Source organism: Chrysemys picta, chromosome 15, assembly GCF_011386835.1.
Source record: "Chrysemys picta bellii isolate R12L10 chromosome 15, ASM1138683v2, whole genome shotgun sequence".
Lineage (NCBI taxonomy): Eukaryota > Metazoa > Chordata > Testudines > Emydidae > Chrysemys > Chrysemys picta.
In genome coordinates this window covers 18,649,693-18,667,267 of record NC_088805.1, presented here as the reverse complement: position 1 = coordinate 18,667,267, position 17,575 = coordinate 18,649,693, and the positions used below count along the sequence as shown (strand labels likewise).

The window sequence follows — 17,575 nt, the reverse complement described above, 5'->3', positions numbered from 1 at the left end:
AATCCCCACCCACTCTTTTGCTTAATTTCTCAGAGTATTTCAGATTAGGGAGAAAGCTAGCAATTGGGACTTTGTCCTTTTGAAAATCAGATTGTCAACTAATTGAGTAATAGATTTGAGCACTGTCTACATTTTCTGGAAGCTGGAAAATTGTTAAAGTTTGGTGAAATGGAAAAAGATGTTAAGGTATACCCATATCCTTTCTCCAGCCACACAGTACAGAAAGTGTCCACCTTTGTGAAAGGTGTATGGGGTATGCATGGATCCTTACCACAAAAGATAGATTTTCTGTGTTGTGGTAGCACGTAAATGTAAAAACTTTAAGACATCTAAGCTTGTTTAAAACAAGGAGTGGGTTCTATCTTTTCTTTAAAATTACCCTTTTTCTGAAAAAACGAAAAAAAAAAAGATTGTTGATTGACTTCAACTAAGAAGTACCTATGCCAGTAATTGATTCATTTCTCCACCTGATACCTAGACAGTTATCTTAAAAAAATCACAAGCTGAGGCATTTTTACAATGAATAAGTAAAACTTCAGGATTACTATAAAGGAAAGGAATTAGTGACAGATAACACTTGATATGTTATGGAGAAGGATACATATTATTGCTGATGCAGAACTTGGTTGTTACAGAATTCTTATATATGTTTCACAATTTCATAGGCCTAGAAATAGCTGATAAAACATGTTCATTACATGTATTGTCATACTAATATATGATGTCTTCACAAATGATTCGTTTTATCTTATTTATTGCAGGGAGTTAGCTCATGAGCAGGGGTTCCCGTGGGTTGAATACTGGGAATTTCTGGGCTGTTTTGTTGATCTGTCTTCCCAGGAGGGGTTGCAAAAATTAGAAGAATACCTGAGTCAACGGGAAATGAGCGAAAAGGCTCAGCAAGAAACAGGAGAAAATGAAACCTGCAACAGATATAAAACTCCACATCCTTCTGGTAAGAAAAGAGCAAGCATTATTATAAACAGTGATTTACATTAAGAAAAAACTTTGAGCAGGGCTTGGAGTTCACATTTAATTAAAACACTTTTTTTTTTTTTTGGATTGCAGATATTTATCTATTACTCAAATATTATTCTACTTTCAATGTAAAAACATTACTTTAGAGAAGTGGGAGGTTACGAGATCATATCTCATTAATCACTATCCGTCTTGCATGCTGTTGTTCACTGGATTACAGATTCTGGATTGAAATCCTGGCCTCTTTAAAGTCAATGGCAAAACTCTCACTGACTTCAGTGGGGCCTGGATTTCACTCAGAATATTTGGGAATTCCTTTGTGAAGTGCAGTCAGCTTTCTAAAACAGAAATAATTCATTCCAGTTGAGGGCAAAGGAGACACACTAACAAAGGCCTAAAACCAAACTTTTTGCATCAATTTAATGGGCTGCAGGTCGTAACTCAGAATTTCTGTTTCACAGGAAATGCTGATCTTTCAGGATTTGTTTTTGACCCTAATTGGAACAAAACTAATTTATTTTTTTTTAATTTCCCACAAAATGTAAATACACGGGTCGGGGGAGGAAATCATTCTAAAAATTTTGTTTTGGAAAATTTGGGGTTTTTTCCTTTTTACATTTTCATGATTTCATCATTAATCCATAGTATGACATCGTGTCATTATGACAGTCAAAATATTCTATTTTTAAATATTAAAGGCAGCTATTTCAATCTATATGAAGTAACATTTTTTCTTATTTTCTAGATCAGTGTCTCCTGTTTGTTGCAGTGTAACTGACATTTTGTCAGTGTTTTATTAAAACACATTATGCTATGACTTTGACCCATCATGAAGTAATGTAAACAATATAAATATAATATAAAAGTGGAAACAAATTCTGAAACAAAATAAAATCAAATGTTTTTTATTTTTTTCCAGAAAATTTGTTCTTGCGGGAATTTTCTTTGAAATTGATACGATTTCACAGTAAATTTTGGTTTTGTCGAAATGGCATTTTCTGATGGATATCTGTTTTGACACAGATTTTTTGACCAGCTATAGGCACAGACCCCTTTTCAAAGCAGTTCCCCATTAGGAAATATTTTTCCTGTAACCAGGGTTATACAAGTCTCTCTGCACCAATTGTTCCCAGTTTCTCTTTTCATTAGTTTGAGTGGATGCACATACAACCCAGCGCTACAGAATTTCTCCTCTTACTAGTTGGCTGTTGGTGGGTTTAATTATTTCTATCCAAACAAATTTGTATGTGAAGTGATCCTATGCTAAGTCTGCAGAGGAGCATGAATATGGCATCTGGTCCTCCAATGTACTTAGAGAGGTGGACCTGGAAAGAAAGAGAGCTGCTTTTGCCATTTTTTTCCCCATTAACATCTACGGTCCTGCATTCTCAAATGAACAGACTTGATGCTGAAGTAGATACTTTGATATAATTCCTAGCTTAATCATCGACCAAGTCAGTTGCAGGAAAGTAAAGGGTTTGTCCAATGTTAAATTTCTTTCTCATGCACACACTTAATGTTCTTAACATAGAAAAAGTGGACACTTTTTTTTGTCTCCAACAGTAAAATGTAGGTGTACTCTACCAAACTCCTATGTACCTTTCAGTAATCTCTAATTGCAATATTGTAGTAGAAATAGGATCAGCAATATTTTGTGTGCTCACCTAGGGCCATGTTGCAGAAATAAATATATTCTGTAAAGTGTATATCATTGCCTGTTGTTGAAAGAGGACTGTATATATTTAGGTACCTATTCACAAGAGAACTTAATTGAGCTTCTTTTGTGGGTTTGTCTTTGTGCCAATGTAACTTCAGTGGAACCTTTGGTGTGTAGGAGGACATGGCAAACTTAATAGTTAGCTTGCATCTATATCTTTTTGCCATCGTATTCTGCCTTCTGATTTTATCTTGAAACTTGGTCGGTTTCTGTGAATCAGGCACTTTAAGTGAGAAGTACAGGAAACATCTCTCTCAGATGAATAGGATAAAAAAGGATAATTGCAAACAAGATGTATATATTTTTTATAAGATTATGTAGTTTAACTAATACCGTTACATGCATCTGATTATAAAAGGGTCTCCATAAATGGAAACATACATGCAATAATGCAATTACCTAAGACCATAGAGCTGTTCCTAGTTTATCGGCTAGGACTTCAGTTGTCAAGCCTCTTATTTATATCTTTTTATTAAAATTGTTTGTAGGCAAAAGTAAAAAATGCTGCAATTCAATTTCTGTTGGAGCATTTTTAGATGAAGATGACGATGACATGAGCTTAGAAGAAATTAAAAACAGACAGAATGCAGCACGGAATAACAGCCCACCTGTTGTGTCTAAGGAATCGAGTATAGATGCTATTGGAGATTCGGAGTGTGACATCCTGTCGATGGAGCACAAAGTAAACATTATAGAAACATCGGACCTCTCCATGCATTACGAGAAGGAGGTTTCATCCAGCAAAAATGGATTTTGCAGCCCTGTAACTAATGAGAGGATAACTAGTGACAGAAAACATTCACGTGGTGGAGAGGAGTGCCTTATATCCCCAGTCTCCAATTTAATGGCGGAATTTGAAAGACTGTCTTTCCAAGGCCAAGCAGTGGCAGGGGAATGTTTGGTGGCGAAATCAAACAACATCACTGCAAAAACTGAGAATGAGAGAATTTTGGCTGAAGGAATGAGCCCGGTCAGAATATCAAAGGACCAGCTGGGTAAAACCTGCTCAGCACTTTCTGTGGCAAGCTGTTCTGAGCCAGCTACTACTGAAAAGCCCGGAGATACAAAATTAAGGACAGAAAACAAAATACCCTCAGAAGCTGAAAGACTGTCATTGGACCCTGGTATTTGGGACAAAGAGACACAGCAGCTTGGCAGTCTTGCAGTGCAATCTGAGTGTGCTGCTTATTTGTGTCAAGAGCCCTCTTCTCAGAGATTTCTTTTGAAGACTCCACCAAGAAATGAAAATACAAAGAAGTTATTCCTCTTTGGGTATGAATTACTTTTTTTGTCCCTTGGTCCATACGTGCAAAACTAGTTCCGTACGCTCTTAACCTTGCTGTAAGAAATTCTTCAAAAAAGTTTCAAACCCCAGTTATAATCACTTGGAAAAAAATAAAAAAACCTCCTTAAAATGCTTTGTAGTTCCTACAGTAAAGATGCAGTCCTTTCACGCTCTCTAGAGATTGTGTGTAAAACAACTTGGGTATGAAGAAGAGAGCTCTGGAGTTTTGTTCCAGTACTGAGGTTTCAAATAGACGCTTCAGCCTGTGAGCTAGCTCCTGTTCATCAGGCAGGCTTGATGAACCTTTCAATTAGGGATGTAAAATGTTAACCAGTTAACCAATCAGTCTACTGGTAATGTATTCGGTTAAAGTTTAAATGCCTAATGTGCACATTAAAAACGTTGCAGCAGTACCATTTCATAGTGTATGTGGCACTAGGTTCTGCTTTGTTTCGGGACCATTGCTGTGGAACTGACATCATTGGCACTGAACTAAGAGTGCGGCACCCCACGTTTTACGTGGGGTCCCGGCTGCTGGCCCTGCGCCTGGGGCCCTGACCGCCAGTAGTGGAGCCCTGGACACGGGGTGACAGCGGAGCCTCAAGTAAAACATGGGGGTGCTGCAGCACCCCCAGTTCCTGCACCTATGTTGCGAACTCGTTATCGGTTACTCATTTAACCGATAACGTTTTAATAGTTTAAATGGTTACTTTTTTAAAATGCTGTTTACATCCCTACTTTCAATTAGATTAAGTGCTAAATAGCTTTCACGTTCTCAACATATATGAAACTGAATTTAAGGACACTTTCCAAGCTTGCCTCTGATCTGACTATTAATATTGTCTTGCAGTGAAGCATATTGAATGTCCCTATGGATGGGCATTATTTCTTATATCAAAGCATGCTTGAAAACAATCCATTTGAATGTGAAGAGCAACTAATCCAGTTGGCACGCATTTACCTACTAGAAACATTTCAAAATATCTACACTGGGGTGTGGGGACGTTATCTTGTCTAAAAAGTTTAACAGCTCTGTTTTCATCTAGTTCCATTTATATTCTAGGGAACAACCATCAAAGCTGGATAGTGATGTCTTAGCAGCTGTAGAAGGAGTAGAGATTGACCCACAGAAATACCCCATTACTTACAAATGGAAGAATGCTGTACAGTCCTACTCTTCTTCTGACAGGCAAAGGTATTTATGTAAATTCAACAGAATGAGTTGAAGAGCAACAGTTTTTTAGTTTGTCTGTGGCAGGACATCTTTAGTAGCTAGAATTTTAAGCTCTATCCTATACAAAAGTCTAGATGCTATAGAATTGAATACATATAATTTAATGTATTTTAAATTAAGACTTGGGCTTATACCCATTGCTGGTGTAGCTCTGCTTACTGGTGCTAAAGATTAGATATCAAAGCCACGTTGCTTCATCCTATCTCAGAAAGTTATCCAGGTAAAACATGCAGATTTCAAGAGTGTCGGAATTAATTCTGCTGAACTAGCCAGTCTCACGATGCCGAATGCTCTGTTATTACTCAATACGTAGGGGCTGCCACATTTGCCTGTACAGTAACTCTTCACTTAACGTTGTAGTTATGTTCCTGAAAAACACGACTTTAAGCGAAACGATGTTAAGCAAATCCAATTTTCCCCATAAGAATTAATGTAAATGGGGAGGGTTAGGTTCCAGGGAAATTTTTTACTTACACACACACACACACACACACACACACACACACACACACACACACACACACACACACACACAGTTTAAACAAACAATTTAATACTGTACACAGCAATGATGATTGCGAAGTTTGGTTGAGGTGATGGAGTCAGAGGGTGGGCTATTTCCCAGGGAATGCCTTACTGCTAAATGATGAACTAGTACTCGGCTGAGCCCTCAAGGGTTAACCTGTTGTTAATGTAGCCTTACACTCTACAAGGCAGCAAAAATGGAGGGAGGGGAGACAGCATGTCAGACAGAGAGACACACCCTGTGTGTGTGTGTGTGTGTGTGTGTGTGTGTGTGTGTGTGTGTGTGTGAGAGAGGGAGAGAGATGTGCATTGCCCCTTTAAGTAGGCTGACCCAACTAAGTACATTGCCTTTTTAAGTAGATCAGCAAGTTGAGACAGCAGCTGCTGCCAGCAATCTCCCTCTGTCCGGAGGCTCGAGCAGGTCCAAGGCAGAGGGCAGGAGCAGCACATGGCAGTGGGAGGAGGGACAGCTGAACTGCCTGGCAATTGATAGCCTGCTGGGCGGCTGCCTCACAGGGAACTTAGGGGAGCAGGGAGCTGATCGGGGGATTGGGGGAGGCTGCCAGTCCACCCTGGTTCCAAGCCACCACCAGCTAGCTCTAACGGGCTGCTCTTTCTGCAAGCAGTGGACAAAGCAGGAAGCTGCCAAATGTTATAAGGGAGGATTGCACAACTTTAAACAAGCATGTTCTCTAATTGATCAACAACGTTAACCGGGACCACTTTAAGTGAGGAGTTACTGTACCTGTTTCTAACTCATAATCATTGGTGCAATATAATACAATAATAGAATTGCTTTGAAATACTAGATTATGCAAGATGCCATATCAAATGAATTTTTAATTTTAGATAATACGATCTAGAGGTCTTCAGACATTTTGTTACCCTGCCATAGTAGATGCAAGTTTTGATACCTGCAGATGTGTGTGTTTAAATTATGTATGTGGGAGATCTTTCTGTGATTAAAGTAGTGTGGAAACAGGTTTTTGTTCTCTCCTGCTGGGTTGCCATACTGCCTGTGAACAGTTGACACTTTTCAAACACAGCATCCTCTTGCAGCAAAAAGCAATTGTAAAAATAAACTATTTACAAATGTCACACTTCAGTCCAGCTGAAGTCCGTCCTGCTTTTTAGTAAACTTTCAGGGGTCTGGGTTGAGCAATCAACTTTTTAACTTCTGTGAATCCTTTCTTCAAAGAAGCTGAAGTATTATGTAACTTTTATTCTTATTCTACACACTCAGTTTTAAAGGAGCAGTGAGAAGTTTTTAAAATCCTAAATCGATAATGTGTTCAGATTAACTACAATATATTTACATTTTAAAGCATCTTATAAGGCAGCTATCTTCTCTTTTGTACATTGCCAGCACAAAGTTGGTGCTTAATGTAAGTAATAAAATATTTGGAAATTAGTGTCTTTTCATTTACTTGGCAAGACCAAAGTTTGCTCTATTTCCATTTCAAGTGTTGCTAGTGCCAGCAACACCTCAATCAGAGACAGGAAGTACAGAATAATGCCCCACTTAAGTATTCTCGGTGTCAGATTTTGGCAGGAAAAAGAGAACCTGGAAGTACAGGTCTGGATAGGTAAGAAGAAATGGATATTCAAACATTTTGAAATAAATATCTACGCATGCAACTGAATCTAAACATATATTATTGATTTGGAGTCTTTAAAAGCTTTACAGTATGTTTAACTCTTTCATTACCCTTTTTAAGGCTGACTGTTATCTTCAAAATCTATTTCTGCTTTGGTAGAAAAATATAGTATCATGAGATTATCGTTATGTATGATAGAATAGTAATTGGTAAAACCAAAGTGAGTAATCCTGGCTTATTCAAAAAGATAAATAATATTAAAGAGGGAATTTTATGATTTTTAAACAAGTAAACACTTAGTCCATAAAAAATGTATTTATTATTTCTGTTGCATCCGGACACATTGCATTTAAAAAAACAAAAACAAAAACCGTCTCTCCGATGGCCAAACCTACAAAATCACTGGTACAAAGCCACCTTTAACAAATCTCTTCTTTAACCAAATACCTTGTCCATAGTCTTGTAAGTGGTGATGTGCTGAAGAGTCATTTTGAGCTTTACAAAACAAAGATAACCTGCTATTTCTTTGATGTTTCGTGGTAGGCTGGCCATCTGTGCTTGAGAGTTCTAAATCTTATCACATGATCAGCCATAGAAACAAGATAATAAGCAGGTCCTTTCCTATTATATGTGGGTGTTGAATTGCAGTTGGCCAAATGTGCACAAACAATGCATTTTTTTATAATTCGCCATTTTGGAGCAAAAAACATTTGCTAGTTTCAGTGATATATCCATGTGTGACCTAATATGCTGCTCCCTTGTTTTTCTTTCCCTCCTGTCTTTCTCGATCTGTTGTGTTTTCTGATGCATCTCCATCAAGCTCACAGGTGCTAGTGAGAGCCTATTTCTCACCCCATTAAGATTTTCTGAAATATTATACATATGGTGATTCTTTTTATTTTCCTGTAGTTGGCCAAGTCCAGCATTGAAAGGAAGGTTCAAGTCCCAGTCTCTTGCAGCAGGCCCACCAAATGGTTCAACGTACTCTAGTCCAAGAAGAAATAGTCCAGTGATGGGCAGCCCAGGGAAATATGGCAATGTTGCTTCATTTTTTCCGGATCTTGGGAGTCCTGGGCGGTACAGTCCAGCATATGCCAACAATATACTGTTGTTAAAACTGCATCACTTGTCAAAACCTCCTTCCCATTAGAACATAACTCATCTTCCTGGGACTTTAATTATATTTTCATTTTAAGAATGGAGGGGGGAAATTGTAGCATTGCTAAAGTGACATGAGGAAGTGTCTTTGGCTATTTATTTATCCTCATTTGAGGACAAATATACATTTTAAAAATTAAATGTCTTTACTTCATGTACCAGATAGATTACTGGTGATTTGCAAGAAGTTAGTGAAGTTCTCTTATCCAGTAGTTATACAATAAATAACCCTTATTCTTGTTAACCGTAGAGCAATGATCTGAACCTTTCACTTAGTGATTCCTGCTAGAAATGGTGGTGTTTACTGTAGGCAAATGTGATAGTCAAAATGAACCCCCAGATGCATTTTTTTCACCTACATAACTTTGAAGCATCTTATCAATAAACAGAATTCTAGCTTAGAGGGAACTCATGGAAGGAGTCAAATGCATTCATATTTAATTTACAACAGAAAAAATTCAAATTAAAGAACTGAAATTTTAACCTGGGCGGTTCCCTGTTCCAGTAAGAATTTGACTCCCCACTGCCCAATAAACAGTTCAGTCTAAACAGTAAGAAATGTCTAAAATGAAGAGCAGCCAGAGACTCTGATGGGTCACTTCGCATTCTGAGGATAATAACAACACATCACAGGTTCAGAGTTTTAGGAAAAGGGCACTATAGAAATTAGTGATCTGTGTTTGGGTTAGTTTGAAGATAAAAGCTCAGCTTTTTCCCCCCAAAGCTTTTGCCATTTGCAGACTTCACTAGTAATTACACAAAAGCACATCAGCAATAATTTAAGTAAGTTTACCAGTGATGTATGTTAATGGTCCAGTTTAATGTGATATATTATGGAGATAAACAGAAACCCCTGAAGAGGTTTCTTATTTCCTAAATGTTAGAAGGGATGAATAAGGACTGAGACATTGTTTTTATTGAAATACAAATTCTTACTGGCTGTAGTCTAGATATAGTAACTACCTTTTTGTTAGCTACAATTAAAAATAATTTAATTTCTCAGTATTCTTTAAGGATGAACCCTTTGGATAGTGTGCTATATGGAAATTGGAAATGTTTCTAAACTTGAAACAGAACACACACACTGTAGATTTGGATAGTTGTGTTTTTTGCTTAAGAAAAGGCTTTCAGTAGTGTAATTCCCTATCACAGAATTAAAAATAATCTTTATGATAGACATCTGATCAAAGGTGCCCCAGGCATGGGAGTAGAAAGGATCAATTATTCTGGTTGATAACACTACCCCCCCCCCCCCCCCCAGTGCAAGGAAAAAATAGAACCTCAAGGAGCTTTTGTAACAGGCATATGTATCTAAAGGAACCCTAATAGTAGATGAGATGTCATAGTATATTGTTATACAACTGTGGGACCTTTATTACATTACAGAGGCTGGATTAAAATTATACAAGATATGGCTGTTTCGGTAGCTATTGCACACTAGAGTAAAATGACTTTCATACACACACTGTATACTTCTGAATATATTCATTGTTTGTTACAAACTTCAAAACTGCACTTAATAGTGCCTTTTGTAACATTTTAAAATTAGCGTTTTTGTTTGTGGTTTTAAAAGTGGCATCCACTTACATGGGAATGGAAAAGTATTCTAAAGGGTCTTTCTGTAGCTTATTGTTTTGATGGAACTGTGTTTATAGATGGTTTAAATGGAAATTATTAATTGATTCCCATGAACTGAATGTTAGAAATGAGCCACTACCTTCTAATTGACCATCATTCAAGTATAATCCACCCAAATTGCTTTATTGTGGGATTCTCCTCCAGAAAAACCTACTATATTAGTAGTAACTTTTCCAGTTGCTATTAATCTTTGTTGCTGTAGGGGTCTGTATCAAACATACATTTCCGTTGCTTTAACTTCTAAAATATTAAAAATCAATTTCCCTACCCTTTCTGGACTGGTGTGTAGTAATTATCCAGTCTGTCCAGCTAATTGCTTAAACATTATACACACAAATCACCTGTGTGTATGTGTGTGTGTAAAAGCTGAAAACACTTCACAAGTTACTTGTACTGGTGTTAAAATAAACACCGATTACTGCATATATTTTTTTCCAGTACTTCCAACATCTGTGCCTGTCCGAGGCAGCTATGGGCCTCCAGCTAATGGGAATTTCCATCTCATCTCTGATATAGGCTCTACATTTCTGTTTAGAAATAGCTTAAGAAAAACTTTGGTAAAACAAAATCAGGAGATTGAGGAACTGATGCTTTAGTACTAGTTTGTCTTTTTCTTTTACACTTGTTAGATGCTTTTTTGTATTCAAATACAAATTTCTAGCACAAAAACTTCTACCAGTTTGTAACTTTTGTTTGGGGTTATGGGGGGAGGGGGGTAAACAGCATTTTTTAGTGACAAATGCCTTATTGAGTTTAGACCATGTGTTTGTATTCTGTTTTAAGTAAATTTATAATACATGAACTTCATTTATTTAAAAATATAGCAATTTGTTCATTCACAATCTTGGGAGATCTTCTAGAAGAGGCTGAAGATGCTCTAAATCTAGATTAGGACTGTTTGTTTAGTTTTTAATAGTTGACCTCTGATGATGCAAAGGGTCTTTTATATTATTTGTCAAGTATGATTTTAAAATGCTGAGGTTTAGCTGCTATTCTTTCCATTCAAAGTAAACAGATAGTTAAGGTGTCCTAGGGCAATAGGTGGATGGGAATATGTATCCATGTTGTGAAACCAAATGCAGCATTTTTGCTGTGTGATACAAACAAAGCATCTTTCTTTTAGATACCATGGTTTCATTTCTATGATGAAATTTAATTGGTGCCTCAATTTGAGACATGAAACTAAAGGTTTGGAAAATATTTCACAACCTGAAAGATGTTTGTTTTTTGTGTCTTGATGGTTGGATTTTTGCTATATAAAAGAAATACCCATGTTTGGAGAGATGAAATTTATGTTGCTCAGATCAGAGGAATATTTTAATAGTACAAAATCTGTACTCTCTAAATAAGGCTATTGCCAGCTTAATTTTGTTTTTATATAGATTTAATTATTTTGGTTTTAAACCTTAGTGCCACTACAAATGCTAATTTCTGTACATGTGCAAAGATGTGTTGTATGTGCTGTTGCCTTCCACCCTGCACGTATTTATGGTTCTTTCAATACTGTGTATGTAATATGCTGGAATAAAGTGCACAAAATATTCAGCATTAGACATTCTGCTACTGATTACATATGGTGGGGGATTTATAAGATGCCTGTGGAACTTGCAACTCAATGCCTGAAACAGCATATGCTCTTTTATCAATGGTATTTTTGAGTTTAGTGTGAGATGAACCAATGATACTGGTGGATTTTTTTTTTAAATGTAGAAATGTCATGCTGCTTCACCAATGCACTTCCCTCTTAGGGCTTGCCGTTTATTGCTATACTCAAAGGTACACACAGAGACCACTTAAATTTTTATTCAAATATTTTAAAAAGTTGATAGACAAAATTATTCCAATTTCTTGCAGTGATTGCTGAAGACCACCCCCCACACACACACACACACACCCCTTTTCATATACAAAGTTTTATGTTCTTTAGTAACCTGTTTCACTAAACTGCTCCAACTGCAAGAGCCAGATGGCTTAAACAGCGTGGAAAGAGTTCATGGTTTCAACTGCACAGGTTGCTAGGCACTGTTTCTCATGATTAAAGTTTCATATTAGCTCTGACAAGGCAGAGGTGAGTACCTAGCATTTTCTTCAAGAAAAGCTTATGTTATAAAATGTCCAGTTATGAGCATGAACCTTGTTCTCACCTGACTAGAACTAACTTCCCATACTCTTATTTGCTCTTTCACCATCATACTAGTTTGCTATAAAAATTAGTATAGCACCAGAATTTTGCCCAAACTGAGCACTCATGGTTGGAGTGTAAAAAGGTATATAGGAATTAACAGCATCAAGTAGAGAGTTAGGTACTTTGACAAGCTTAGTCCAGGGTGATGTGGAGGCAGATTGATTGATTGTTCTCAAAGCTTACCTGCATAAGACAAGCACTATCTATACTGCAGAGCCCTCTACTATCACTGCCACAAGCCCCATTCAGGCATAAGGACAAGGTAGTATTATAAACTGGCTTATGAAGAAAGTCTGTCTTAACATTTACTTTCCTTCTGGAGCAAGATGTGTGTGGCTGCTAGCTGCTTCAGTAGATACAAAAAGACTTCTCTCAGCATGTGAGATACTGTTGCTAGGAGTATTTTTCAGAATAGGGGAATGAACTTCCAAAGCAGGGAGCATTAAAGTCACACTAATCTACCACCACAGCTGTATACTTCTCTCCTCATTTCAGTATGCCCTGTGTCTGCTAAACACATACATAACTTCAACCAGGGAAAGCACTAGTAGTCATACCCCTCTATAGCATAGGAATCAGTTCACCAAAAGCTCAACAGGAAGAGTAATTTTTACTTTACAAGCAAGTGGTGCTCTCGAATGGTTGAGCACAAATATCCTTTCATCAGTCTTTTCGTACTCCACATCTCAGAGCGGGGAGGTGTCACTCTTCATTTTATGAAGTGATACAAGGAAAGTCCATAGAACTCTGAAGAAATGCAAAGTCGTCTTTTTTGGACTGAAAAGCAGACATGAGTATGCAAAGGAGGCAGAGGGGATTAAAGTACAATTTTAAAACAGCATCATACCCTGATATTACAAATAGAAATTTAGTGGTACAGTAGTCGGATGTACTAGTGCAGCGAGACTAGAAGCAGCTCCCAGATGGCCATCACCTGCACAGACTCAGGTGCGTGTGATTTTATCTGGAGGCATGAATCCTGTGTCTCCAAGTGTTCTAAGTGCCACTCTTCCACTAGGACGGATCACCAAGTGGGTTATACTGCCATTATTCAGGGACATCCGAAGCCAGCCTTCCGGGGGAAACTGTAATGCTCTATTAAAAAAGAAAGCAATTAGTGTATGGTTTAATCCACAAGCATATGTGAAGATTAGCATGCCTCTGACAGCACTATTGTCTATCATTTCTTCTATCTAGAACAGAACCACCACTGTGAAGCTGTACACCAGTGGTTCTCAAACTGGGGGCCATAAGCTGTCAGCCTCCAGCATTTATAGTAGTGCTAAATATTAAAGTATTTTTAATTTATAAGGGAGGTCTCACTCAGAGGCTTGCTGGGTGAAAGGGGTCAACAATACAAAAGTTTGAGAACTGCTGTACACCAAGCAGCTCACATGCAGAATTTCTACCTATTGCTATCTTTGAAGAGTTGATACTGTGTGCTCACAGCTATAAATGCAAAGTTAACATGAAAGCATATATGGCTTTGTTAATCAGTGGCCACTCCAGCAGGCTTTTATAAGAGTGCAACAGATGGGTACCATTAATGTAGATAGGATTAGTTCAAATGGACATGGAAAGCTTAAAAAACCTGTTGCCAGGAGTGCTTTGAGTAACCTGATAAAACAAGATGACAGCTGCCCTAGATTCAAGACCAAGGAGCCAGTAGGGAAATTTTCAAGTTGGTATTGTGGTTACAATCCTTGAAGTGAAAGACAGCTAACAAGCAGCTGATGCTCAGGGAGGAAACGACAAACTATATCATGCACTTGATGTAGAGGCTCTTGTCTAGCAGTCCTTTCCCAGCTCTAATAGGATAGTTTTCTCCCAAAATTACTAACTGAACTTGGCACACTAAATTATAGCATGAAACCTGGAGGCAGTATTAGAATACTATGCCAGAGTAAGACTATAGCTTTGACTGCTGCAGCTCAAACCATTAGGGGCCACAAACATCAAGACCAATAAAAAGTATTATTTTATATTGTGGCTTCCTAAAGAGTGCAAAAATGTTTTGCAGCAGAAGTCAAACTAATCTTAAACTAGATTTAGAGAGGTGGGGAAAGCAGGGAGGGAATGGAGTGAAGGGGAGCCACAGCATAATTTAAGCAGAGTCCTCAGCTGAGCTGTGGAGAGTTGGTAGGTAGGGAAGGTTAAGAGGTTCACAGTGAGAAGGAGATGGGGTGAGCAAGTCCACTGAGAACTTTAGGAAACCAGGCGGGAAAGTGAACTGGATTCATAGATGCATAGGAAGTCAGTGAAGATGACAGGATATAATCCCCTTTCTTGGAGCAGAACAGTAGTCTGTCTCTAACCTCAGCTTTCTTCAACAAGGGGAAATAGCATTGCTTACCTTTGCCAATAAGTAACAGTAAATACTAGAGTTTTTAAAGCACCAAAGAGAGCACTAATGTAGCTCACAGCAGAGACACACAGATGTATGGGTTTAACAGAGTATCTGCTTACTAAAATAGAATAGTGTGAACGTTTTGTTGCTAATGAATGGCAACTGTCCTGCCCACAAGGCAAATAACTTGTTAGGCTACAGCCCGTAGAGAAAACTGGTAGCCAGGTACAGAGTGGGGGGTAAAGACCTAACACTATCCCTCCCCAGTTCCTGAGCCACCTTGATGCCCTAGCAGTAAGGTTTTTTTCCTCCCCCATTGACGTTAAATGCTTTTGGAAAATAAATTTATTTAGCTGCAGGAATCCTGAACTGCTGACACAAAGGTGCTAGTTCTATTTTAAGGCAATATGAACCACTGGGTATGCATGTAATCAAGACTGAGTCGAATTGAAAGCCATCTCAAAATACCTGCATACCACCTGTTGAAAGTTAAACTTTCTATTACTCTACAAACATTTGATATTTGTCCAAGTTTCTCTTGACAGCAGTCCACACTTGAGTTGTGCCAAAAATCAGAGTAGCCTAGGGCACTGTTAATGATCTGATTTTAATATAAAACCTAGAAAATGAGTCCCAATTCTCAGTAATCTGTACTAGTCTCTCATTTTTACTTCAGAATTAATTCAGTGTGGATGTTGAAAATTATTTTAAAATCCCTTTTTCATATCTGTAGATTAATCTTCTGATCATATGTTGTAAGCACAGCTGCTCAGAGAACCAGGCACTCATCCCCTCCAGTCACTTCAAACCTGTTAACTGATTTCCTAGCTGTAATGGACTAGAGAATGCAATGCACTAACTCAATTTAAAAAGGTTTGACATTTAAACATGCAGATGGGTATTTGGTCCCTCATAAATTACCTGCAAACTATGTAGCGGATCACGTTGGCATGGCAAACAAAAATCTCATAGCTGTCCTCTTCCTGCTTTGCATCAGCCCTATGAATATAGTTTCGGAAAGCAGCCTCAATACGAGCCCCATCTTCATAATACTGCTGATGACAAGAGAGTTTGTAATTAGACACTGAAACAGATCAAACCAGCCCAAGAAGCTACCTGCACTTTCAAAATGGGGTGCTGCTTTAGGCTATGGCTACACTACAGCTTAAATTGATATAAATTATGTCACTCTTGGGTGTGAATTAGCCACCCTCCTGACCGCCATAATTTATGCCCACATAAGCGCTGGTGTGGCCAGCGCTATGTCAGCAGTAGAGCTTCTCCCTCCGACATAGCTACTGTCACTCACAGGGGCTGAAGTAGAGCAGCTACAAAAGAGACCTTTAGAGCGGTAAGCTCTCTAGTGTAGCCATGGGCTTAGATCAAATCTTCAAACCTGGCCAACTGGTGAACAGAACGCTGCCAGATTACTAAGGGGAATTTAAAGTTATGAGCAAATATTTCAACATAGAGGATGGGTAAAAGGTATGGAGTGATCCGAGGCCTAGGATATACAACCTGCAAACAAACAATACAATGTACAGTTAATTAAAGACAGTGTAATATGCAGATTATTTATATATAAAAAAATATAAATTTACCACAGCTTCTGGTTTCCAGTGAGATACTGGAGGGACTGGTTCTATAGGTGCTCCCTCTCTTAGCAGGTCAGTACTAACTTTTTTGACCCCTGGAAATGAAGTACACGTTCAGAAAGTGAAGTAAAAGCCACTTTTTAGGCCAGTTCACAAACAAGCCCACATAATTTCAGTCAGTAAGAAAGCCCCTTTACATTTATTGCAAGCTGTGCATTTATTCATATTCTGTATATTCAAAGAAACCTTCAGGTTACAGCCAAAAAATTAAGTCCGAACATTACGGTCTTCATGACTTCCCATCAGGGATTGCAAGTGAGGCTCTCCAAACCTAATGTGCTCAGTTACCTATGGAGCCAAGTTCATCCCTGTTGACACTAATGAAGCCACTGAATTTGATCCAGGAACACCATCATTTTGAAGAGCAGCCTTTATATGTTGTGAATCTGAAACCTCGTATATATGGCAGTTTAGACTGCTAGAAAAATATTATTTTAGTATAATCTTTGATCATTTGTCTACCAACTTAGACATGAATTCTTGCAGCCCTCAGACAATTAAGGTTCAGGTCAACAAAGATTAGCCTACATGTGGAAAATCGCCCATCTTAATGCATACAGTTAAAAAGTGTACCTCCCTGTAATATAACCTCCCTTAGTCTGAAGGGAAGTTTTTGTTTTCTTAGAGCATGCTTTTCATGTTATTAGACCTGAATTCAAGAGACGACTGCTATAAGATTAGATCAAAGTCCATTCCTCTTCCCTTCTCCCTCTTTTGAATGAGCACATGCCTATCAGTCAGTGTTCCAAGATGGACTTGCTTGCTCTTACACAAATACTTGTAAAACCAATAAGGTGTGTCAGGTTTTGTCTGTGGTCACCGTGGGGGTTTTTTGTTCACACATTTGAATGTGAGGCATTAGAATTAATCTGGGCTCTAACCCAAAGGTTAGGACCAAGTATCCTTACCACCATCTACAGGCAGGAGTGAAGCCACACCTCAGAACAGCTGCTATCTTTATCCATCACCCTTTCAGTATGCCACCTCCTCCCCCTTTAATTTAAAGTGCCAAGCACTGCACACAGCGGCATCCAGTACACACTTTCCATAAAAGAGTGGCTAACCCAGTCACAACACTGTCCTGTATTCATTCCACCATGCTCTTGTAGAAATTATAGTTAGCATTCTCTCCCTTTCAGCAAAGTTGCGCTTTTAGGTGCAGGTCAGTGGCAGTCAGTAAGCATTCTTCGTTACAAGCTAACTATTCCAGCTTTTCCTCCTAAGCAGTCTGAAAGTACAAAGAGCGAACTGCCAA

General features: G+C 38.2%; 2 protein-coding genes across 5 annotated transcripts in view; one reads left to right on the top strand and one right to left on the bottom strand.

The window, feature by feature from the left end:
* ANKLE2 (ankyrin repeat and LEM domain containing 2) overlaps positions 1 to 17,575 on the top strand; it is a 62,493-nt gene that overhangs the window by 22,168 nt on the left and 22,750 nt on the right. For 2 of the 3 annotated variants that reach the window (XM_024108331.3, XM_005295010.5), the window contains exons 10-13: positions 762 to 955; positions 3,184 to 3,967; positions 5,044 to 5,175; positions 8,247 to 11,681. In XM_024108331.3, coding sequence (XP_023964099.1) covers positions 762 to 955; positions 3,184 to 3,967; positions 5,044 to 5,175; positions 8,247 to 8,487 — 1,351 coding nt within the window. In that variant the 3' untranslated portion in view covers positions 8,488 to 11,681. Of the gene's footprint in view, positions 1 to 761; positions 956 to 3,183; positions 3,968 to 5,043; positions 5,176 to 8,246; positions 11,682 to 17,575 lie in introns of those variants that run through there. The other variant, XM_042852583.2, reaches the window with a different exon arrangement.
* The window catches only part of ZDHHC8 (zinc finger DHHC-type palmitoyltransferase 8), a 234,785-nt gene continuing 229,130 nt past the window's right edge, over positions 11,921 to 17,575 (bottom strand). Inside the window, exons 13-15 of one of the 2 annotated variants that reach the window (XM_008171708.4) lie at positions 16,267 to 16,355; positions 15,587 to 15,720; positions 11,921 to 13,413 (exon numbers count right to left, since the gene is read on the bottom strand). In XM_008171708.4, the coding sequence (XP_008169930.2) occupies positions 13,263 to 13,413; positions 15,587 to 15,720; positions 16,267 to 16,355 (374 nt within the window). In that variant the 3' untranslated portion in view covers positions 11,921 to 13,262. The remainder of the gene's footprint in view (positions 13,414 to 15,586; positions 15,721 to 16,266; positions 16,356 to 17,575) is intronic. The other variant, XM_024108332.3, reaches the window with a different exon arrangement.